We start from the raw sequence: 24,946 nt of genomic DNA on the forward strand, positions 1-24,946 counted from the left end.
GAGGCATTCCATTACTGGCATCTGAGTTTTATTATGGTATTAACACATATGTAACATTTTAGAAAAATGCTCTGAACCAATAACACCTATATTCATAGCCGAAATATATAAGACTCCGTTACAAGGTTATTTTGCAAACTTTTACTGTGTATTTCTTGTGCGTTTGGTATTGTTATTTGAGATTTGGGATGTATTTTTGCAATGTGATATTTGTTTTTGTGAGTAATCAAAACTCACAAAATATATAGTATAATATTATATAATATTTATATTATATAAAATGTTAGTAGGAATAGAGACACAGTAGTCTGAGATTTTTAATAGTATTCATGTGCAAAGCACAGCAGTAGTTGCACAAAAAGTATTTATTGGCTGAACGACTTAGTTCATAACTGATCCTCTCCATTTGCACGGCCCTCGTTTCCCCTTGCGTTGTGATAATCTATGTTACAAGATTAAAAGCTCTTTAGGACAAGGACCTTTTCTTATTCACTTCTGTATTCACCTAGCATCTCTCCTAGTGCCTTTCGCATAAACAGTCAACAAGAGGGTTTAGTAAATTGAATTATTCATAATTACTCCCACTTGTAAATACTTTATGTTTTACATACCGATAGTATTTTAGAATGGCTAAGCTACTGAAATAGCAAACAGATCTCTTTCCTCTTCATTCCAAAAATTGTTTCTAAAATTTGAGATTTTTACTTAAAAATCAAAACTTCCTTTCAGAAAATTATTATATAATTTGCCATAATTTTTATGATATCTGGTATGTTTATTATCATGTAACTGCGATAGTCCGCATCTCATTCCTCCTTCCCCGACATCTCCAGACAAACCCACAGGGGTTGGCCATGGCAGCCGTGTTTGTTTCATGTGACCCCTGACCTTCAGTCACAGCTCTTTGTGGCCCAAACGGGGACCAGTCAGATTCTCTACTGAAACCTGGATCGTGGACTCAGCATTCTAGCTGTTTACCTGAAAAGAAATGATATGAACCCTAGGCCGAGGCTGCCACGGTGGGTCGGCCCTTTTCTGCTCCACTTGAAGGAGAATGGGGAGAATGGGGAGACCTTGTTTGCAGAGGTCGAAGAGCGGCGGGCGCCTCGAGGCCTGGGTCTGCAGTGTGGGCATCTCCAACGGTGCTTGACTCTTGGAGCCTGGATTTAGACTCCCAAACCCCATGCTGTTAATCACTTGGCTATACTTTTCACTTCATTGTTTGCATACTTCTGCGTGATTATGATTTAGAAAACACTTCTGTATCAATGTATCAATGTATTGATCAATCAATTGATACATTGTATCAATCAATGTATCGATCAAACACTTCTGTCAATCACCTAAGGCAGTATCAATTCAGGACAATTTTAATCAAATGATCTAGTTGAGATTTTTTTTCAGACTACTGAGTGGTACAGATGCAAGCCTCAAATCCACATGATGTGCAGTTATTATTTTTCAGAGGAGATTTTTATTTTCCCTCCAGCAATAAATCCAAGATAATCTGGTTTCCTTGTAATCCCCTTGCAGCTGTAAGTATATTCACCCTTCAAACTAAGATGAGCCCATAGCCCTTTGCTGGTCCTGGCCCCATCCATGCAGCTGAAAATCCACATGAAACTTTACAGTCGGCCCTCAGTATCCACGGGTCCACATCTGCAGACTCAAATCAGCCGCAGATGGGTAGTACTACCACGGCATTTACTGAAATAAATTAACGGATCCACACAGTTCAAACCCATGTTGTTCAAGCGTCAACTCTATATCTAGGCTTTCGTTGATGCTCTCAAGAAAAAGACAGTTTGGGATTTGCTTACCTCACAGGGTTCCTTTATCTGCTTCCTTTTAGATTTCTGTGGATTCCTGCATTCTTCTCAGCCCAGCAATGCATTATAAAATATTTGTGAAATATACTTTATCCAGCTTTTAAATAATTTTAAAATTGTTTTTTTCAGGAATGTCAAATTATCTAATCTGCCATATTGCTTGCAACAGATGTTGACATACTTCTAAAATGTAAGCTAACCATATTAAATAAAATAAAACATTTTTTTTAACAATGAGCAGATACATGTATATTTTCTTATATTTCTTCCTTTGTACGTGAAAGGTAGCATATTATAGATATTTATCAATGTTTTTAAAAATTGTCTCTGGATTTGGAATCATAGTTAGAAAGTGTTTCTTAATAACTCACTTTCAAAACAAAATATATATACTTTAGTGACAAAATTATAATAATGCAACCCAAATGGACTGAGATAAAATTTTTAGTCTATATGAATAAATACCAAGGATTAAGACAGACATGGCAGGGACTATAACATTCTTATACTTATAAAAGTATTAATTTCTTTTTTCGTAAATGAGAATCAGTAGAAAAAATTTAATTTCTGAAATTGATGCATTGAGGAATGTAATTTAAATAATATTTAAATACATCAAAAGTTATACTAGGAGAATTTAAAAGCCACATTCATATTACCAGAGAGGAAAAATGTAAAGAAAACATAGAAAGTTTAGGAGATGACAGAAAACAACCTAAGTGGTATTAAAGCACTAAAAATAAAGCATAAAATATGATTATCACAATCATTTTGAAGATAATTTAAAAGATAGTAAAACAATAGAGTGAAAATGACAAATTATGAGAGGATACTTATATTAATAAATGTGAAAATCTAGCTAAAATGGACAGTTTTTGAGGAAAATATAAATTGCTCCATTTAATGCAAATGATGATAGAAAAGTAATAGACCAGTAAATGGAAGAAATTGAAAGCAGTGTTGAAATAATGTGTTTTAAAAAGCTGGTAGGACATTTATTGAACACTGTTTCTTGAGCCCCAGCCTTGGTCAGGCAGTTGCTAGCCGTGGGGCACATTGATGAACCAGAATCGTTTCCTGTACTTCTGTACTCACACTCCACTGGGGACAGCCCTTCAGGAGAGAGAATTCCTGTGCTGTCTACACTGTCTCAGAGCTTGGGAAGAGAAGGCAAGTTTCCCAGTTAGCAGCTTAGTTTTCCAAAGAATTTTGATTCTGGAGTTGGATTGTGTGAGTTCCAATTCACCACTTTGGGACTTTGACAAGAGTCTTAAACTTTCTAAGTCTGAATTTAACCTCCATTGGTTAAATGTTACATCATGCATGTTATTTAACAGACCATTTCAGACACCTGCCATATACCAAAAACTGTGCCAAATTGCTGAGCATACAAAGATAAATAAAAAATCATTCCTGTCCTCAAAGAAGGTACAACCAGTAGGAGAAATCAAGAAATCCACAGTTAATCACAGCACAGGACCTTACGTGCGAGCAGAGAGGAACCAAGGTGTTGATGGGGCTGGCAGGGGTGCTGGGGTTGGTGACCCTGAAAAGAGCTTGGACGATGAGCCCTCTGGTGGAGCAGGACTTAGGAGGCCTCTTCCTTAATAGACAAGAAGGGACAGTAAAGGAAGAAGCAATTTGTGAGAAATCTGGAGCTGGGAAAGGAAGCCTTTTGTGTTCTGACCAATACCAGTGTCTGACACATAACATATACAAGGTGCTCTTGAAATGTTTGTTGGGCAAAACTGATTTTTCCATGATTAAGATTTTGCTTAATTCACTTTTTAATGTTTCTACAGGTTTTCTCTTTCACACCTAGTCACATACTCCACTTACTATGTAACATTTTTTATAATGTCATTACTATAGTTTTTCTTGTGTTACCCGTAATTAGTGGTTTGTGAAAGCTGGAAACCTAGTGATCTCTAATTATACGTCAAACTTTATAATTCATAAAGTAAGTTCATAGATAGCGTTTGTGTATTAGCTTAGAAACCAGTTTACAGCCAGTAGTTTAGAGTAACTGTGTGGCTTTGTTCAATGCACAATGACTTTAGTAGGCTTATTTCTAAGAATTATGCTAACGAAGTTAGGCATGTGGTTCAAGGTCCAGTGTACGTGGGGTTCCTGGCTCACGCCCTCTGCCCGGATCTACATTCATCTACTCTCCAGTGCCATCTAGTGTCTATAAGAAAAATAACTTAATGGTAAGCCTAAATAATGTTTTTTCTTCTTAAAAAGTGGTTCCAAAATTTAACTGGTTGTGAGTTGAAGCCTTAACATGCAAATGAAGTTTCACGAATCAAGTGATCTTTGAATCGTTCATGGAAAGAAAGATGAGAGCAACTGTTTACCAAGTGAAGTAGACTTCTCTCTTTAGTTGATGTCAGTGAATCAGAGTTTCCCAACTCATCAAAAAATCCTGTTTTTTAAGAAATAATGTGTGATAATCTATTCTATGGCTCTTTACCCACCAAATCTATTTCTCAAAATCAGATTTTTTAACTAATTTGAATGCTTTTTAATCCTTCGTTGAGCCAACTTATTCATTATGACTACCGTTACCAATCTTCTCTAGTTTAAATTATTTAACTTTAGAAATACTTATGAAAATGTACTGTTATCACAAAAATATTGGGTAGTTCATAATGAGTTTCTTTGAAATATTGAAAGAGCTAATTCATCCCCTACTACTGCACGACCTCGCCTCTGGATTGATTTCTAGCTCTTAGGCCAGTCTCCTTGCTTGTGTCGGAGGGGAAAGGCCTAACAACAGTCAAGCCACCTGCAGAGCTGTCAGGTGGGAATGAAGGTGCAGAGCATCAGTGGGCAGGTGCACGCCCTGAATGCAGTGATGCTCTTCTCTGGAAAGGGTAGAGGTGGTTGAGGTTTGAAACTTTGAACCTTTTCCTTGTTTTTAGTTTTCGTGTAGTTCTCATCTCTAGCCTCTAAAAAATGTTTGTGTTAATAAAAGTTTTCATAGATTCATACAACATTAAAGCAGAAATTAATTTTAGAGACTCATTTCAATGCTGGATGTTATAGATTGTAAAGGTATGCATAATAGTCTTAATACTTTTAAAATGTTATGTAGTGAGGTTTGATGAAAGTTTTCATTCATCCACCTATGAAAATAAATAGTGAGTATAATCTTTTTCATCTTATTAATCTGAACATCCCAGTCAAATTCTTATGTCAAAATTCATAATGATTGGCATGGAGGAGTGGAAGGTACAGAGCACTGGGTGTAAGATAGGCTTCCGAGGATGTATTCTACAATACAGGAAATATAGCCAATATTTTGTAATAACTTTAAATGGAACGTAACCTTTAAGCATTGTGTTAAAAAATTTTTTAATATGTCTTTAAAAATTCATCATGATTGATATTGAAAAATAAAGCCCTTACTTCATTTTTAAGTTTCTTTAGAACTTATTTACACCCATCAGTTGTTAATGCATTAATGCAGGCCCTTCACCAATGAAAAATGCAAAATATGTCTTATAAATTACGATTATTTTGAAACATGAAGAACCCAAGCAAGACTCGCCTTGCCAGATCACAACATGTACTGTAAACTTACGGTAATTAAAATAGTGTGCCAGGCAAACAAACCAAGTGGTACAAGATTGAGAGTTCAGAAGCAGACCCAAGTGTACTTGGGGATTTAGTATATGATGAAAGTGTCAGTTCAGCCAGTGCGAAAAAGAAGACTGTTCGATACACAACTATCTGTTCGATTATTTCTGTGGAGTAAATAAAGGTATATTTAATAAACTTTTCTCCATTCCTGAATACATGTAAAATTTAGCCTCCAATTTGGAGGTTCGTTATCGACATTGTCTGTTTGCAGTAATAGCTGCCCGTCGGCCTGTTCCACTACAAAGATCATACAGAATATGCTGTTGCAGAGCACACAGTTCAAACCAGTGATAGATCTTTAATCAGAAATGGAGGTCACGGACGGAGCTGTTGCACAGGTGAATCGTGTGGAGTTAAAAAAAATGCCACCCAAAAAGAGTAGGAAACTACTAAGTGCACAGAGGAGAGAAATTGAAGCTGTAAAAACATCAAAAAACAGGTGTCTGTCTAGGTTGGTCCTCATTTTCCCTTCCTATCTGAGCCTTTGGCCTTCATATGACAACTTATTCAAAATTTTGTTAGCACTTGCCCTCAGCTCTCATTTGTAAACATTTCTGTTTGGTAAGTATGAACAAAAATCATAACCTAATTAGTAAAACAAGTATAAAGTTCCCACTGTAAAAAATTATTTAGTTTTTTGATAATTATTTTCCACAAGGAGTTTTCTACATCAATCAAGTAATTGAAAGATTTCTAAATCATTTATTTTCAGCAAATCTAGTATGTAAAATAGCTTTCCATATACCCAAGGTGCAGTATTTGCTTGTCTGTTTCTTGTGCATCATATAGAAAGCCTACACAGAGGCAATAAATGTTTTCTATTAAATAAATGACCTAATAACCTAGGAATGTGTGTGTGTAAGCTATTTTGTCATATTGAATTATGAAGCTAAATGAAGATATTATTATGAAGATATTATGAAGAGACTATTAAATCCAGCCTTAAAGGGCATATAGCAAAGGCATCCAAAAGAGATATCTGTTGTATATCTTCAAACAACAAACAAATAAAGTCAACAACTATTCTTAAAAAATCCAAAGCTTCTGTCGGGAGCTTGCCTTAGAGTTTACTTTCTATTGCTGTCATGGGAAGTTCTTTAAGACTTAACTGAACGATTCAGGTCAATTTAAGTTCATTTCCTGCAGTTCTGACTCTGGTTGAGTAAAGAAACATTACTCAGCATCCTTCTTACGATTAACTTTGTCATAGTTTGGAAAAATCATTGTCAATTCTGACTTTTATTCAGGCTAAATATACCATGTCCTTTAACATTTTTTCTTGCAGTCATCTCTCTTCCTGTTCTTGGATCATTTCGCTACTCTCTCTCAATCTCTCTCAATACTCTCTCTCAAGAAGGGGTGACACACTGCATTGTATTGCCACATAGATACTAAATCTAATGAAAGTCTTACTTCGTTTATGTCATATGTGTATTGGTGCATTATAGTAACTATAAAAACTGACTTCTTTCTAGCCTCTTTAAAAATAAAGTGCATTTGTCATTTATCATCTTACGTGTAGCTGAATTGTAAAAATCTTTTTAAAGTGTGTAACTTGTATGTAAACATTTTAAGCTTAATCCTTTTTAAAAGATGCATTCAAAAAGCATTTTTCACAGGCATAATAGTAAATTGCTGCTTAAACACAATCCTAACTAATGTAGATATATTAATGAATAAAAATATTTTGAACTTAACTTGTAATCTTTAGATAATGATGACTTACTTACAGCAGATGGGGTGAGAGCCAAAGCTCTTTTCCTCCTCTCTGCTCCCAGTGACTGAAGTAGCTCAAGTTTATAGGGTTCACTCTCTTGTGACTGTAAGGTTTTACTTGAAGAAAGGGCTCTTCGACATTACGAAGCTTGAAAACCACGTTGTCTAAAAAGTAATAACCACATCCAACTCATTGTCCTCAGCTGGACCTAGCTTAGTGCTAGCAAAGCATTAATAGGAGCATCTTTAGCTTCAGAGGATTGCCTAATACTCACTGCTTCAAAAGGGCATCATCCTTAAGTCACAGCACTCCAATTAAAAATAAAATAAAAGTATAGTGTTGGGGGCTTCCCTGGTGGCGCAGTGGTTGAGAGTCCACCTGCTGATGCAGGGGACACGGGTTCGTGCCCCGGTCCGGGAAGATCCTACATGCTGCGGAGCGGCTGGGCCCGTGAGCCATGGCCGCTGAGCCTGCGCGTCCGGAGCCTGTGCTCCACGATGGGAGAGGCCACAACAGTGAGAGGCCCGCGTACGGCAAAAAAAAAAGTATAGCGTTGGGAGAATTTAGCAGAACTTTAATACTTTTCAAATTGAGTAGATAATCATAATACAGTTATGTCAAAATATTGCTCCCCATGCCCAGATGACTTGTTTGGATGAGCAATTCTTATTTAGTAGAAATTTATTTTAAAATATAATTTGGTTTAGTCAAAATAACAGATCATATTTTTAAAAACATTTCTTTTAAAATAGTTTCAAATGTTACTCTCCCACATAGTCTTTTGAGACGGAAAGATACACCCAGCTTTGTCCTTTCTTTTTTTTTTTGGTGTGTGTGTGCAGAGAAGAGCAAAAATTTTACCAAGAGTATTCTGAATCTGTAATTTTATGGGCAGGTCAGTTTTAGGAATGGAGTGGTTGAGTATTAAAAATAGAAATAATGTTCTGAAAAAGATTTTTAATGAAAATGAAAAAATATAACCAAATCACGTTGACCTGTAGTTACAGAGCCATGTGGCAAGTCTTTAGGGTGGTGAGGTGCAGTGTGTGTTTCTTGTGTGATAGTTTCTTGAGCCCAAGGACAGCTTACATTTTTTTTCATTTTATTATTTTCTGTGGATAAAAATCGGAGGCTATTTTAAGAGATTTTCTGCACCTAGACATTTGTGTGAGTCCTGTATCTAGCCTGTGTGTTGTGTGCGAAGGACATATGAAAGAGAATTTCACCTCAGATGCTCAGTGTGGTCACGCAAAGCACCTTTCCTCATCTTATGTCTCTACTTTTCCTTGGCTCACAGATTTCTTGCGATTGTTAAGTAATCTTTTCGCCCTGTGCCAAAGACTTTCCTAAGTCTATAAAACATATTCCTTTTTTCTTCCTAGAGCCTTTGTGTGTTTACCCCACCTGGAATCAAGGAAGGAAAACCCAGGCTCATCCCTGCTGGGCCCATCGCCCAAGGAACCACCACCTCTGCCTATGTGGCCAAGTCCAGAAAAACGTTGCTAGTAGAAGACATCCTTGGGGTAAGTGGCTTTTTACCCTTTGTGACATTCGTAACCTGAAGTATTTAATTAAGAAAGATAACATATACTCTTGATGTTTTAATTTAAGCCATTTTATAACAGGTTTAAAGCAAGATACAGATCAATAAATGCATTTGTATGTAAACTAATTCTTTGTACTCCAAGAATTATATCTTACGTACCCCTAAGATGTTGATTTGAGTAGTTGTTCTTTCAACATTTGCCAGTATAGTTAAGCATAAAGTGTATACTCATAGTCATATAGACTAGATGATTACTGTTTTATGTTTCATATCCTAGCGGGATATATGTGAATGAGTCAGCTATTGCTGTGTGACGAACTACCCCAGATTTTAATGGGGTCATACAGCCACCACTCACTGTCTCTGGATTGGGCCATTCTGCTGATCTGGGCTATCTTTGACTGGGCTTGCTTATGTGTCTGAGATCAACTGACCATCACTTAGGAGCTGGCCAGTCTTAGGTGGCCTTCGATCTCTGTGTGTGTCTCACCACCCCATCCAGTAAGGCTAGCGTCATGTTCTTATGATGGTGGCAGGTGTCAGAGAGAAGAAGTGGACACACGCAAGTGACTTTTCAAGCCTCTGCTTACATCAAATTCACTGCCCTCAGGTTAGCCAAGCAAATCTCATGGGAGGCCCAGACTGAGTGTAGGAGGGTCTGACCAAGGCCATGGGTACAGAGAACAGGACAAAACAGAGCCCTCAGAGCAGTCTGCCACAGTGCACGTGCACACTGTGATGAAATGTCACTGCATGAGCTCAGACTTTGAAACTGACAAGCATACAAACAAGTGTATAGGTGTCATGAATTTGCTCTGAAAAAGTACTAAATTGGAGTCACAAAATCTAGATACTAATTTTGTTTTTGCCACTAGTTATCTGTATAGCCTTGAACAAATCAGGTTACTAGTTACTTTATCAAAAATAAGAAAAGAAAAAGTGCTAAAAATAAATGTTTCACAGTATAATGTATATAGACAACAATACTGTATTATAATCATCAAACTTGCTAAGAGACTAGATCTTAATTATTCTCACCACAAAAAAGAAGAGATAATTATGTGGCTTGATAGAGGTATTAACAACGCTACAGTGGCAACCATATTACAATATACAAACGTATCAACATGTTGTATACCTTAAACTTCCACAGTGTTGTATGCCAAATATACTTCATTTCTAAGAAGTAAACGTAAAAAGTAGATACTGTATAAGTTGTCATTTCAAAATGTTCTATTGTATGTATATGCAAGCTTTCAAAATATCTGTAAATTACAAAGTATAGATTTATACCAGTCTATTCATGAAAAGCTTCCTGTAGACCACAGAAATTGAATACACAGAATTGACGTTTTGATATTAATTCATTTGAGTTTCTTGTGTTCCTTTGAGTGATTTTGCTAAGCTAGAAAGTTAAGTCAAAGAACCGATTCATTTCTTATGATAGGTAATTGGTAATTATTGGATGATTTGAATATCTAATATGGGCCTTTGAGGTTCAGTTACAATGACTTTCATTAACATATGCTTTTGTGTTATTCTAACCTTAAAAACAGAAGGGAAGAAATTTTATACATGTAATTTCCTTCCTATGGCCTTTACATTTGGAGTAATTTTCACTTGTGACCTTATACCTGTAAATCCCTTAGTTCTGGTACACACCAGGTGAGGAATAAATGAATGTTATCCATCATAATTACTTTTATTATTGCATGAAGTTATGTATATTCATTCACTAATTAAATTCTACTGTACAATGATAAAGAAACATTAAATCCATATTTGGGTATAAGTTCCTCGTTGCTAAAGATAAGCATTTTCTTAAGCAGTGTTTATAGTGGCCATGATCATTTGGTTTTCCTTTGAAAAGGACTGCTCATTACTGATGACGAGTATAAGGAATTTTCTGATCGAATCATAACTTGATGATTCCATTACTTTCACTGAGTTTATATCTTCTACCCTTCTGTTTTTTTAGGATGAACGATTTCCAAGAGGTACCGGACTGGAATCAGGGACGCGTATCCAGTCAGTTCTTTGTTTGCCAATTGTCACGGCGATCGGGGATTTGATCGGCATCCTTGAGCTGTACCGGCACTGGGGCAAGGAAGCCTTCTGTCTGAGTCATCAGGAGGTGAGGCCTGGACACTGCCTGTGAGGACTTTTAGTTGCACCTAGTTCACTGAAGGTGCTTATTAATATTGTTCCGTTAATAAATGATGAATATTTCATGAGGGAATATTTAAAACCGTAATTTGCTTAATAATATTTTGATACTACTACTAACGATTTTTTAAAACATTTTTTTTGTCTTGCAGTTGTTTAGAGAGGAAACTCACTCAGTATAGCGATATAGAAATTTATAGTAAGTTATTTTAGTAAGGATCCATTTTAACAATAAAAATAAAATACATATTGTGAATCAAATGAAGTAGTAGGATGGCTTTGGAGAGTTTTCACATTCTAGTTGACCCCTTAAAAATGTCCTCTTCCTAGAGTATGTCCTGAATAGAAGTAACAGCATCAAATCCATTTGGGAAACAATAACTTCCGTTCACTGTTCCCTGAACCGGAACGGCTCAGTCCTACTAAAACCAAATAGTACATGATCTATCTGTCAGACGAGGTGTTCACCCAGGTCCCTCCGTGGCCACTTACCAAGATGACCCATCTTCTGCTGCTCCAGCCCCTTCCCTGCCTGCAGCCATGCTGGGCCCTCTCGTGCACACAGCCTGCGCCTCTGTTCTCCGTCCCCTTGCACTGCGCTTGTCCTGTACCCAGCCCCAGCTGCCTCCTTTAGGAATGTGCTCTAAGGTCACCCTCTCTGATCAGGCTTCGCCGAACACCGCACACAGACGTGAGCGGCTCCTGTCCCTCTGTCGTGCCTCTTTTCCGCTATAGCCGCGTCACCAGCCAGTATAACGTGCGCTTCGCTTTATTTTCTTTCTCGCCCTTCTCTCTTCCTGCGCAGCAGCTGTGAGCTGTTCTGTTGTTCATGCTGTCTCTCCAGCATCTAGAACAGCGCCTGGTACCTAGTAGGCACCCAATAAATATCTGTTAGATGGTTGAAAAATCAAAGAAGCGGAATAGCTAGACGTTTGAGCGCTTGTCAGTGAAGTCTGGGAAACACTTCCTCATTCTAAAGTGGTCATTAGAGGCCTTTTTAGTAGTATTTTGGTTGAACTGAAAAATAATTATGTTAAAATCATTGGATGACAGCTCTCTTAATCAATTTATCTTCCTTTTTAACCCGAAGTAGGAGGGACAAGAGAGCATTAAACTCAATAATAAAGAAGTGGGAAATATAAAAGAGAAACTTTATATATACTTGACTATTCACATTTGGCAAAATATTCAAAAATGCAATGATCTTACGAAATTGTTCATATATGTTTATGCTAGAGTCCTTCGCTGGGATGTCTGCATGTGACTGATAAAAACTTGCTTCATACTCTCTTTTTTTTTTTTTTTTTTTAGGTTGCAACAGCAAATCTTGCCTGGGCTTCAGTAGCCATACATCAGGTTCAGGTGTGTCTTTGGGATGTTTTCACAGGGGCTTCCTAGGAGAAAAGGGTGTTTGGAGTGCAGCATTGGGGAACGGAATGGAGGTTAACAAGTAACCCAGTGCTTTGTTTTTGGATATTAGGTATTTTGTTGTTTCTAAAATGTTTGATCTATTCGCTTATATTTACTTACTCCCTGCCTTAAATATTTTCCAATTAATTATTTTTATATATTTACATATAATGTTAAATTATTTATGTTCCCTATCATGGTTTTTGTTTTCCACTGAAAGCCCAGGAATGACCTCCTCCTGGCAGTAAGACTGATATTTTTATGACTCCATTTCCTAAATTAAAACATCCACTAAACTAAGTGTTATATGAAAACATTAATCTTAAACATTAATTGTTATTTAAGATACCTGATTCTCTTGAAAATGTGATCTAATTTAAAAGATCACAAACTGCATGGAGTTTTCCCGAGAACTAGAACTAGAACTAGGAACATGGCAGCAATAGAATTCTATTTTGTATCTTCCACTTTTTCTCGTTTTGTTCCTTTAAGTCCATTTCAGCAAACTCAGGTTGATGAGGAACTGTCTGATAGGGAGAAAATGTATATATATTTCAGGATAATGGTATGAGAAGCAAGGGCTTCCTGGACCTGACAGTATTGAATGTAGGTAGGATATGCACCCAAGTACAATTTTAAAAGCATTGAAGTAGTGATTGTGTTATGCCTTTTTAAATAAATAAGGTAAATAGTATTCTGGAATTTTTATTCTTAAATAAGCAGAACTCCCTTAAAATTAATAGCCATTATTTTGTATGGCAGGTATGCAGAGGTCTTGCCAAACAGACTGAATTGAATGACTTTCTACTCGACGTATCAAAGTAAGTGTTCATTTCTAGGGATGTGGTAGCTCTTATTGATCAACAGTTTAGATTAAGTGCAGGCTCTGACAGTGATAGATTACTGTCTAGTGCAGTCAGTAACAGAAGACCAATCTTTATTAGGCGAGTGGTAAGGTAAGTATGGTCGTTCGTATTTTGGATCATAGAGTTACATCCTCATCCACGTTCACTTTACAAGTGAAGGATCGCAGATGTATATGTGATGATTTTAATTTACAAGTTGGTATATATTTTCTAAACAGACTCACTAGAAGATGTTAGAGACTATCTAGAGAGATGCACTAAGTATTGATATTTCTATTTTCATAGGAGAAAACTGACAGCAGTAGAAGGAGAGGAAATGTCCTAGTTTATTATTTTCCAAATAGTCCTCTCTGGCCTTTTCAACAAATGTCAGTACATTAAAACAGACTCTTAATATTATCATTTTAATTATCTCATGTATAGTAGCTCAGATATCATTCTCCGGAAAATGCTCCATTTCCCTGAAGTTTGACCTAGAAAAACTCCCTTGAGCTGGCAGTGGAAGCAATTACAGATATTTATTAAATTTCAGGTTCATAGTGGGTTTGCTTGCTACAGGGAAGATCTCGTATCTATCTGACCCATCTGCTTAATTGTTGAAATCTAAAACGCCCCAGGACATGGTAACTTCAGGTCCCATCCTCTGACAAGTTAACTCAAGGTGTGATGTACCTGTGCCTCCAAGGCCTCCAACACAACTCTGACTGTGTTCTCACTCACATGTCACCATGGCACACTTCATAACCAACTCATCACCCAGTCTAGTAATCCTCATCACTCATGATTCTGAAGTTGCTGCTTTGTGCTTTGGAATATAAAATTAGAGAGGTATGGGACTGAGGGAGTGCTCTATTGATCCCCTAGGCCAACTATCTTCTTTGAGTTGGAATTAAACAGTATCTCTGGGACACATGATATTACGACTTCAGAAACACCTAGGAAGGGAAGCTGTGCACGTTCTCGTACTAATGTATTTGAATACTTTGCAGGTCTCCCAAAGTCCAATTAAAACCCTCATGTGACACCTTAAATCTGTTCCCCAGTGGGAAACCCATTTGCTTCCCCCTGTTGCTTGCAGGATATTCCTCAGTGGATGGTGTAACGAAGCGTATTAGTAGCTTCAAGCCAGATGATTTCTCTTCTAAGAAAAAGGCATTGTTTACTGCTATAACTTATCTTAATCCTGAATACATTACTAAATTCTCACAAAACTAAACTGAAAGCGGTACCTTGCCAATCGGGTCTATATTAAGAGTATTTCTTTATAGATTCCCTGTAACACGTGCCTGTTGATTCCTCTGTTTCTCTGGTCTGCATTTTAATGTATGTACCGTATGCCTCCCAAATATTTACTTGCAGTTCAAAATGATGAATATATATTTTACTTGTGTAAAGTGGTCAGGTCCTTGCCATTATTTGTATTCTGATACCTCTTCTCAAATGAATTGCCTTGCTTTCTTAGTACAGTTAAACTACATTTTAACTTTTGAGTTTTTCCAGTGGTAATTTACATTTTTAGCATATTAATGAGATTTAGCAAATTTAAATATTTTTATTTTAGATCAAAGTAATTTATGAGGTATTAAGTTTGATGAAACCAATTTTATTTCTTCATAGTTTAAGTTAAATGCCCCAAACTTTCTCCCTACCTTGAATACTTACTGATAAAATAATTACTGAATGCAGCCTCCGGAATTAGAGTCCTTATACTAAAGTCAATGATAAACTTTCATTTCTCTCTTTACAATAATATTATTGGTTGTTTCCACAAAAGGACAAAAATCAAACAACATATACCTTTATGTTTTTTATTTAAATGTAGACAAAATTGGGAAATGTATTCAAAGTTTAACATGTTCTTTGTTCTAATCACATTACTTAAAGGTTTTATCTTCCTTTTTTTCAGAACGTATTTTGATAACATAGTTGCAATAGATTCTCTACTTGAACACATAATGGTAGGTTGCCTTCTGTTTGGAAAATGACTTGATTTCATCCTGAGATTCATGTCCTAATATGTGGTGGAACATTTTATTGCACGGGGCATACGTGCTCTTTTAAATATGATGACAGGGTGGTGCTTAGTGACCTGGAGGGGTCACCTTGATTTATTTGTCACTTCTGTTAATTTTGGAGGGGTTTTGAATAGTGTTTTGAAAAATACCTCAGAGTTTTTGATTATTTAGTGGAGAGCGAATTTGGAAAAACCTTTAGTTTCTTTCTATGATTTCTTCAGAATACCTTTTGCATATAGGTTATATTAGGAATTTCCAGTGGATTCTTCCTGATCTTGAGGTTCATTCTACTTAGTTTTAGTCTTAATTATTTCTCTCTTCTAGAAGACTCACAGGCAACTGTGGTTGAAAGCCACATGAAATAGAATTTTTTTCCGCCACGTGTAGTGTTGCTGCTTTAGTGCTCTGGAGAGACTCCACTGAGGAAGTGGCTTCTAGTAGTCAAAGTGATGTGCATGTGTACCCGTGGGTGCCAGGCTGGCTTGCTCGGTGCTGTTCGTGCCCTGTTGTCTATTTTGATAAATATTCTTTCTCCTTCCCATCTTCCTGGTCTTTCTCAAAATATAGTAATCCTGTGCAACAAGGGTTTTTCACCTCCAGGTTTCTGATGTGCACTGATCAATTTCTCTTTGATACCATGGCAGGCCAGGTATGGAGTGTGATATGCTCAGTGTCTTGTAGAAACAGACAGTTTACTGAGGGTAATATTAGGGGTTATTACTTTTACACATTCTTTCTGTTATTAATTACATTGATGATTTTACAGTTGACCCTTGAACTGCATGGGTTTGAATGGGTCCACTTAGGCATGGACTTTTGTCAGTACTAAATACTATAGTTCTACATGATCTGCAGTTGTGGAATTTGCAGATGTGGAACCGTGGATACGGAGGAACTGCGTATGTGGAGGGCGATGTAAGTTATATAGGGGTTTTTCACTGTGTAGAGGGTCGGTGCCCCAACCCCTGCCATGTTCAAGGTTCAGCTGTATTTGGACAAAAAAAGAGAAAAATTGATTGCACAGTAAAAAAAAATAACTCTTTGGTTGTGACACAATTTAAGGAATCTGTAAAGCAATGAAAAGTATTAAGAAGAATATGAAAATATGTAGATATAATATGGATCAACATAGAGCTTGTACAAGGAGTATTGACCAGTTCTTGTATTATTAATATTATACTTTAAGAAACAGTTTTATTGAGATATAATTCCTGTATGATACAATTAATCCATTTAAAGTGTTTAAATCAGTGGTTTTTAGTATATTCACAGACATTTGCAACCATCACCAGTCAATTTTAGGACATTTTCATTACTTCAGAAGGAAACTTCATACCATGTTAGCTGTCGCCTCTCTATCACCACATTTTGACTAATGCAGATAGTGCTCTTTTGAACATTTGGGTACAATTTTCAGTTCTGATACCTGTTTTCAGTTGTTTTAGGTAAGAGTGGATTTGCTAGGTCATATGGTTACTCTATGGTTAACTTTTTGAGGAACAGCCAAACTGTTTCCATGGCACTTGTATCATTTTACGTTCCTGCCAGCACACGGGTTCCAGTTTCTCCACGTTCTCACTAGCACTGGTTATTATCTTACTTTTTGATTATTGCCATCATAGTAGATGTGAAGTGCTATCTCAATGTGTTTTTTGTTTTTGTTTTTGTTTTGCGGTTCGCGGGCCTCTCACTGTTGTGGCCTCTCCCGTTGCGGAGCACAGGCTCCGGACGCGCAGGCTCAGCGGCCATGGCTCACGGGCCCAGCCGCTCCGCGGCACGTGGGATCTTCCCGGACCGGGCGCGAACCCGCATCCCCTGCATCGACAGGCAGACTCCCAACCACTGCGCCACCAGGGAAGCCCCTCAATGCGGTTTTGACTATAGCATTTCCCTGGTAACTAATGATGTTGAACATCTTGTCATGTGATGAAAGATTCAGATTCATTGGCTGCTTTTGACTTTAATTTTAATGTTATGTTCTAAGATTTCATCAAGTATTATAGATACCATTCCCTTATGTGATGTATCATTGGCAGACATTTTCTCCCATCTGTGTATTATCTTTTCACTTTCTTGATAGTATCTTTTGAAGCACAAAAGGTTTTAACTTTGATGAGGTCTAATTTATCTTTTGTTGCTCAGGCTTATGGTGTCATAGCTAAGAATTCATTGCCAAATCAGATATTATGAAAATTGACTCCAATATTTTCTTCTAAGAGTTTTATAGCTTTAGCTTTTAAGGTTTTGACTTATGTTAGTTAATTTTTGTTTATGGGGTAAGGGTCCAACTTCATTTTTTTTGCATGTAGCTCTCCAGTTTTACCAGTACCATTTGTTGAAAAGACTATTATTTCCCCTTTGAATGTGGTCTTGTTAGAATCAGGTGAGCGTAGACACATGGGTTTCTTTTTAGGGTCTCGGTCCTATTCAGTTGATCTATATGTCTAGCTTAATGACAGTACCACCATGTCTTGATTACTGCTGCTTTATACAAAGTTTTGAAATCAGGACGTGTGAGTCCTACACATTTGTTCTCCATGTTCAGTTATTTTGTTGGCTGTTTTGGGCCCCTCGCAATTCCATATAAATTTTAGAAACCAACTTGTCAGTTTCTACAAATAATTCAGATGGGATTCTGGTAGGGATTTTGTTGACTCTGTAGATCAATTTGGGGAGTATTGCCATCTTAATAATATTAAGACTTCCAGTACATCAGCATGAGATGTTTTCCATTTATTTAGCTCTTCTTAATCTTTTCAACACTGTTCTGTATTTTCAGAGTACAAGCATTGCTCTTCTTTTGGTAAAGTTATTCCTAGGTATTTTATCTTTTAGTGATATTAGAAATGAAATCGTGTTCTTAATTTTATTTTCACATTTTTCATTGAAAATATATAGAAATGAAATTGGTTTTTATATTTTGATCCTGTATCCTGCAACCTTGATGAAGTCATTACTTCCATTAGTTTCCTAGTGGATTATTCAGGGTTTTCTATCTGCAAGATCATGTCATCCGTAATGAGTTATAGTTTTAGTTCCTCCTTTCTAATCTGTATACCTTTTTTTTTTCCCTTGCATAATTGTTCTGGCTAGATCCTCCAGTACAATATTGAATTAGGGGATGGTGAGTGTGGGCATCCTTGTCTTATTCCTGATCTTAGAGGAGAAGCATTCATTCTCCAGTCTTTCACCATTAAGTAGATGGATTAGTTGTGGACTGTTCATAGGTGGCCTTGATCAGGGTGAGGAAGTTCCCTTGTATTCCTAGGTTTTTGAGTATTGTAAATATTAATTGGACGTTGGATTTTGTCAACATCCATTTTCTCTGCATTTATTAAGATGATCATGTGTTTTTAAATTTTTAGTCTATTGCATTCCTGTGATGTATCCCTCTTCATCATGGTGTATGATTTATATTGGAACTACCTTAGTTTAATAAAATCTTAAGTAGAGTTGATACCTTTAGCATATGTAGTCTTCTTATACAAAAACATTGTCTTATTTTCAATTAAAAATCTCTCTAGATTGAATGTGTTGACTTTAATTCCCCATATTTGCTAAGCTGTTTTTTTTCAGTTTACAGTCTTAGATTTTCAAGAAAGAAAATCGTTTATAATGATATAATGAGAGCAGTGGTTCTACTTTTCCAATGCTTACACTATTTCTTTTTTGTTTTTTAATGTATTCGCTAGGACCTAAGAACACTGTTGAAAGGAACCAGTGAGAGTGGATATAGTTTTCCTAATGTGCATACTGTTCCTCAGTGGGGGGTGATATTGACATTCTAGGCAGACCCTCTCCTCCTCACACAGTACTGGCCTGAGCATTGCAGGTGTTCAGCATCTTTAACCTCTGAGAACTAAATGCCAAGAGCTGCTCATCACCAGCCGGTCCACCAGAAATAGAAATGCCTTCACCGTTTTCACATTCTCCGTGGAGAGGTGGTTCATCGGCTAGTTGAAAATTAATGAATGAGACTTTCCAATTAATTTTCATAAATTTATGGACACTTTAAATATTCTTTTGATCTGTACTTAAATTCCCTTCCTCATCTGTAATTCAATTAATGAATATTTTCTCCCACCCTCCCTCTCTCTCTCTCAAATCAGACTCGCCTTCATCTTGTTTGTTAATTTGGACTCTTTGGTGTAAAAGTCAAAAGACGTCAACTACCTAACTCAGATTAGTTTGAGAGAATAAAAGGAGGGATTTCTTGGCCCTTATCACTGAAAACCTTGAAATTTCAGACTTCTGTAATTGCCGGACCTGGGGCCTCAAATTATGTTTTCAGGAATATGTCCTTCTCTGTCTGTCCAGCTCACGTATGTGTGGTCCATGATAAAACACAGCAGAATTTTACTTCTTCCTTTTTTGCATTTTAATCTTATATATTTGGGGGGCGCAACCAGATATTTTAAGTCTTTTTCTAATTCGCTTTTTTATGTTACACCTGTAACTCCTTACATATCATTTCCTAGTGAATTTTACAGCTTCATTATAGTTTTAGTGGGTTCTTTGCTCATCACCTTTTCTTGTACCCCAAGTCTTCCCATGCTTTCTTGAATTTATCTATTTGTTTATTTTTGCTCAAGCTCATCTGTGTGCTTGAGAAATGTCTTTATTTTGCCTTATGACTGAATGCTAGTTTGACTTGGTAAAGAATTTTAAGTTTAAGACAAGTTTTCCTCAGAAATTTGAAGATATATTTCCACTGAATTTTAAATCCTCTGTTGCTGTCAAAAATTATCTTCCGCTTGTAAGTAAACCTGTGTGCGTGTGTATGTGTGCATGTGTGTGCATGTGTGTGTCTGTGCGTGTGTGAGAGAGAATGTATGTAGGAGCGGGGATGGCTTTTAGAATGACCTTCTGAGGCTTGGAGTTCATCAGTATTACCAAAATATGCCTAGGATTTCTTTATTAACTCTTTTCCAGTATGTGAGTGTCATTTCAAACTGGAAGTTTAATATTCGGGGAGAATGAAGAAGTAAACGTGCTTAGAGTCACTCATCTTAAAACAGAAGTCTTTCTTATTGCATGTAATTGTTTTCAGTTGATTATCTTGACTTTTCAACATACTCAGTAACATTGTCACCTAACAGTAAAACTTTTGTCTCTTCAAATATGTATACTCATGCGTTTTTTACCTAATTGTGTGTTAATACTTATAACATGTCTTTGTCTTGTTCATAACTTTAATGTCTTAATTGGTTAATTCTGGTATTTTATCATTTTGTACGATGAGGACTGATATTGTCACATATTATCAGGATGTGTATACATACTGATATATACACATGTACATATATATTTTGTCTTCTCTTCCCATTTCACTAAAACTTTATCATGAATAATTACTGAATTTCATTACATATATTTTTTGACAGCCATAAAGACAATCATATGATTTTTCTCCTTTGTTTTATTGCTTTATGAGCTATAACAATAGACTTTACAATACTGGACAGTTATGAATAGAGTGTAATTTTAAAATATGGAAATTTTAAAATATTTATTCCTGTTTGACTTGCTAATATGTGTATTTATAATTTTCCTTCTGTTTGCAAGGTAAATTGGTCTGTGATTTTCTTTTTTATAGTATCTTTGTCAATTTTTAGTATCAGTGACATAGCAGGGGTTGTAAAAATAACTGGAGAAGTTTTGTTCTGTCTGAACTTACAACGATTTAAATTAGATGGGACTTTATTCGTGAAGACTCTTAAGTAATTCGTATTTGAAATCATTTGGGCCTGCTGCCTTTTATGGGAATAAATTATTTTTACAGTATTTCAATTGTCTTTATGATTCTGATTCCATTCAGATTTTTCAACTCCTTCTAAATTCATTTCCTTTTTCTAGAAAATTGTCCATTTCATCCAGATTTTTATAACTATTGACCTAAATATGTGCCCAAGTATCAAGCAGCCAGCATGCCCACTAAGGATGCAGATGTCACTGTAGATAGTTTATTATGACTTAATAACTCAAGATCGCGTGAGTGTGCAGAATAAACGGGTGATGGTTCTGGGATCGCCAGCAGTGACACCCATAGCTCCCTTCCCACCGTCACGTTGTCCCTCCTCCTCAAGTATTTATTGAGAGCTCTTATATGTTCTAACCTAAGGGCTGGCAAATTCTTTTAAGGGCCAGTAGTAAAGTTTTATGCTTCGTGGGCCGTACTGTGTTGCAACTACTCAACGCTGCTGTTGTAGCAACTGTGAACCATGCCTAAAGGAATGCACGTGGCTCCGTCCCAGTGAAACTTTATTTACAAACACAGGCAATGGGGTGGATTTAAATGGTCTGTGGACTTTAGCCGTCCTCTGCTCTAGGCCTGGTTCTGGGCGTTTGGGATACCGTGGGGGAAAGGAAGCAGTTTTCACTGATGAGGTCCTCATCAGTCAGCTTGTGGCCAAGACAGGTCACCTGGAAATTCTGACACTCATAATGCCCCGTATTTGGTCCACGGCGTATAAGGCACAGCCAGTGTTTGCTGAGTGAACGAGTACAGCTTATAATAGCAGGAAAGACAAAGATACAATATGAGAATGAACCGGGGTACCTAACCCACTCTGATTTCTTTTTATTTAATCTATAAGGTATTTTTACATGAGGTTATATGTTTTCCTCTGACCACAAGGTGGCCTATGTCCCTTTTGCGTAGACTTTGTGATGGCTCTTTTTCTCTGAGAAGTAATTCTTTTTCTCTGAGCAATAATTTCACGTCTATCATCTTGACGTTGCCAGAATTCTGAATATGGGTAAATACAATTTTTTGTGACATAACTGTAATCCCAGCCCACTGGAGACAGGGAGAAATGTTAGGCATTAAAGACATACTTGTTGAAGGGAATTGATGAACAAATGCATGACAATATGAATCCACAATTTTCCATTCAGAAATGGTAAGTCATGTTTGATAATAAGAGCATAGGCCATGGAAACAGCTAGTATGAGTTCCAATACCAGATCCGTTTACTAGCCACGTGATAGCGGACAAGTTAAGTGACCTCTCTGTGCCTCAGTTTTTCTAATGTGTAGAAAGGAGGTTAAGTTTCCCCTGAATTAATATTGTTATTGTGAGGATGAAGTGAATTAATGCACATGAGTCTATAAAAACTATCTGGTACATAGTAAACACTTACTAATTGTTACACATTATTGTTAGTGCAGCAAATAAAATGCAGCTGATGTAAATATGAACACTGTGTGTCTTATTGGACACACATTTCATACGTTTTACAACTGGTATGTTGTAAACGCCAGCCAGTCAGAATGGATGCTGGCCTGAGAGCTAACAGAGGCTCGGACTAGGGCATCAGGGAGCCCTGAGAAGCTCTGGAAAAGTAGCCAGAGTGGCAGACAGGCTCTCAGGGAGAAAGGCCAGTAGCTGCTTTCCAGCCCACCCAGGAGTGTTGTAACATTCCAACATCTGCCCCCACAGCATGGGTGGAGAGCGGCTCCCAGTGTCGGCACCTTGACAGTGACAGAGAGTATTATTTTTTGTATTTATATGCCTATGTCTATTTAATTATAATGCTAATTTCCTACCCAGTTACAGTATAGACTAGCTGAAATTAATATTTATTTCTGATAAAGTTTACCTGTAAACTCTGTGAATCTCTCATCGGCTTACTCTTGTTTTCTCGTTTCCCTTTAGATATATGCAAAAAACCTGGTGAATGCCGATCGTTGTGCGCTTTTCCAGGTAGACCATAAGAGCAAGGAGTTATATTCGGACCTTTTTGATATCGGAGAGGAAAAGGAAGGAAAACCTGTCTTCAAGAAGACCAAAGAAATAAGGTACAGCTGGAAGTAGCGTGTCGGTCGCTGTGCTGGCGGCTGTGCAGGTGCTCTGTTACCCACTTGTCTGTGCCTATTCACAGGTGTGCTGACAGTACTTGTCATACTGTGATATCATTCCCACCAGGACCCGCCTCCTGAAGGTAGTGCTTCTGGGAATGACCTTGCAGTGCCAACGAAACCGCGCCTAGGAAGCTTTAGCGTCACTCCTGGAAATGCCGTCTTCCGGAGGCGGTCCTTTTGGAAATCATGTTGGAAAAACTTACTAGTGCTGCCAGGTAGGTAAAGGTGCACCCCACCTGGAGTCTGCAAGGTTTCCTGTGTCTAGGAGCAGGTGTACTTAAACAATCCGGACCCCACCCTTCCCAGCTCATAGCGCTGTCTCAGAGTCCAGACCATAGTGGAAATTGACCTGGTATACTTGGTAACTTCAGCACATTATTCTATACCCAACAGTTGGCTTAATCGATCACAGAGAACACTTTTGTTGCATCTTGAAACTGCAGCCTTCTTCGTTCTTTAAGTGGCAGCTGTTGTCAGTTAGGTGAACAGAATGGAGTTTGGCTGGTAGAGGTGCGGTGGCTCAGTCCTATGACAGTCTGGGCACCTACAAGGGGTACTGTCACAGAACCGCTAAGAATCAAGCATAACATTCAGAAATGGTATTTTTTTTTAGATATTTGCATTTCTTTTGCTTTATATTGATATATATCATTTAACTACTTTTCCGCATAGTACTCTAAAGTACCTTGGTAGTTACAACTTGCTAGTAAAATGCTGTTCCTTATTAATAAGAATTGCTATTCACTTGGGCCGTCTGTCATACAAGGAAACATGGAATGTGGTCTGCACTGGGCCTCACTACTGCCCACCACTGGGTGCTTCCCATTCTATCGTCCTGGGGTAATAGAACCTATATTCCATACTCACATAACTCTGACTTACAGGCACCATTTAGGTTTTTTAAGAAGTGTTTTAGTTTTAGTTTGTTTGTTTAGAGCTCAGTAGATCAGTCTGGATATAGTCATTTAGGTAAAATCATTTCTCTTGCTGAAGGTTTGAGTGTTCCATAACAGTGCTGGCATCGATCTCATTTTGAAGACATTAACTTGGGAGCCTGTATTTACAAGTGTGGGAAAAACAAGTGAGGGGGATATGGTTGGCTGTAGCTCTCTCGGCTGACCAAGCGATGCCAGCCATTTATGTGAGGACTGGCCCCTCAGTTATGGCTTCCACTGACCCGAGATAGCAAACCACACCGAGCTACTCCTAGACCAAGAAAATAAACATAAACCATGAAGTGGATTCTGCTGCTCTGCTCAAGGCACTCTAATTTGTTGTGGTCATGTTGTTCAAAGCATAAGAAAACCGGGGCGAAAACAACCTCGCATTTTATGCTGTGCAAGGTTGGGTTCACTTTTTGGTGTTTTAAGAAAGTTAGTTCTCTTTGGTGTCAATTCTCCTTTGAATTTTCCTTAGGGAAATCCTTAGGGTGGAGCTTTATTTCAATAATGATTATTTTCTATAATGCTGAAAATGTAATATTATGGAAGTAATTTTTGAGCTATTGAAATATGTAGATATTGTGATTGTAATCATCTTAACTAAATTTTGAATGAATCCATGTTTGATTATAATATCGTAATGAGAAAACTATAAATATAGGAATATTTTTTAACATCTTTATTGGAGTATAATTGCTTTACAGTGTTGTCTTAGAGTATATTTATGTATAAAAATGCTGATATTAGATATCAAAACATTTAAGTGTAGTGAGATAATGCCTGTATTCTGGCTGTTTTTAAATTTAACAAATTAGAGGAGTAAAAATACTACAAGTTGCAAATTGTGTTATTTTGGTATAGTACTTGTATTGCAAATGCCTTAAAATTTAAGTCCTGTATCTCAAAGATCACAGATAACCTGTGGTTTTGGTTACATGGGTGGTGGAA

At 37.1% G+C, this 24,946-nt stretch overlaps 1 protein-coding gene across 3 annotated transcripts in view; it reads left to right on the forward strand.

Annotated features, from left to right (window-relative positions):
- The window catches only part of PDE10A (phosphodiesterase 10A), a 583,168-nt gene that overhangs the window by 488,769 nt on the left and 69,453 nt on the right, over window positions 1-24,946 (forward strand). For 2 of the 3 annotated variants that reach the window (XM_033404002.2, XM_004278863.3), the window contains 6 exons: window positions 8,574-8,714; window positions 10,716-10,871; window positions 12,215-12,265; window positions 13,076-13,134; window positions 15,086-15,137; window positions 22,852-22,994. In XM_033404002.2, coding sequence (XP_033259893.1) covers window positions 8,574-8,714; window positions 10,716-10,871; window positions 12,215-12,265; window positions 13,076-13,134; window positions 15,086-15,137; window positions 22,852-22,994 — 602 coding nt within the window. Of the gene's footprint in view, window positions 1-3,961; window positions 4,040-8,573; window positions 8,715-10,715; window positions 10,872-12,214; window positions 12,266-13,075; window positions 13,135-15,085; window positions 15,138-22,851; window positions 22,995-24,946 lie in introns of those variants that run through there. The other variant, XM_049695213.1, reaches the window with a different exon arrangement.

This window comes from Orcinus orca, chromosome 12 (genome assembly GCF_937001465.1).
Source record: "Orcinus orca chromosome 12, mOrcOrc1.1, whole genome shotgun sequence".
Taxonomy (NCBI): domain Eukaryota; kingdom Metazoa; phylum Chordata; class Mammalia; order Artiodactyla; family Delphinidae; genus Orcinus; species Orcinus orca.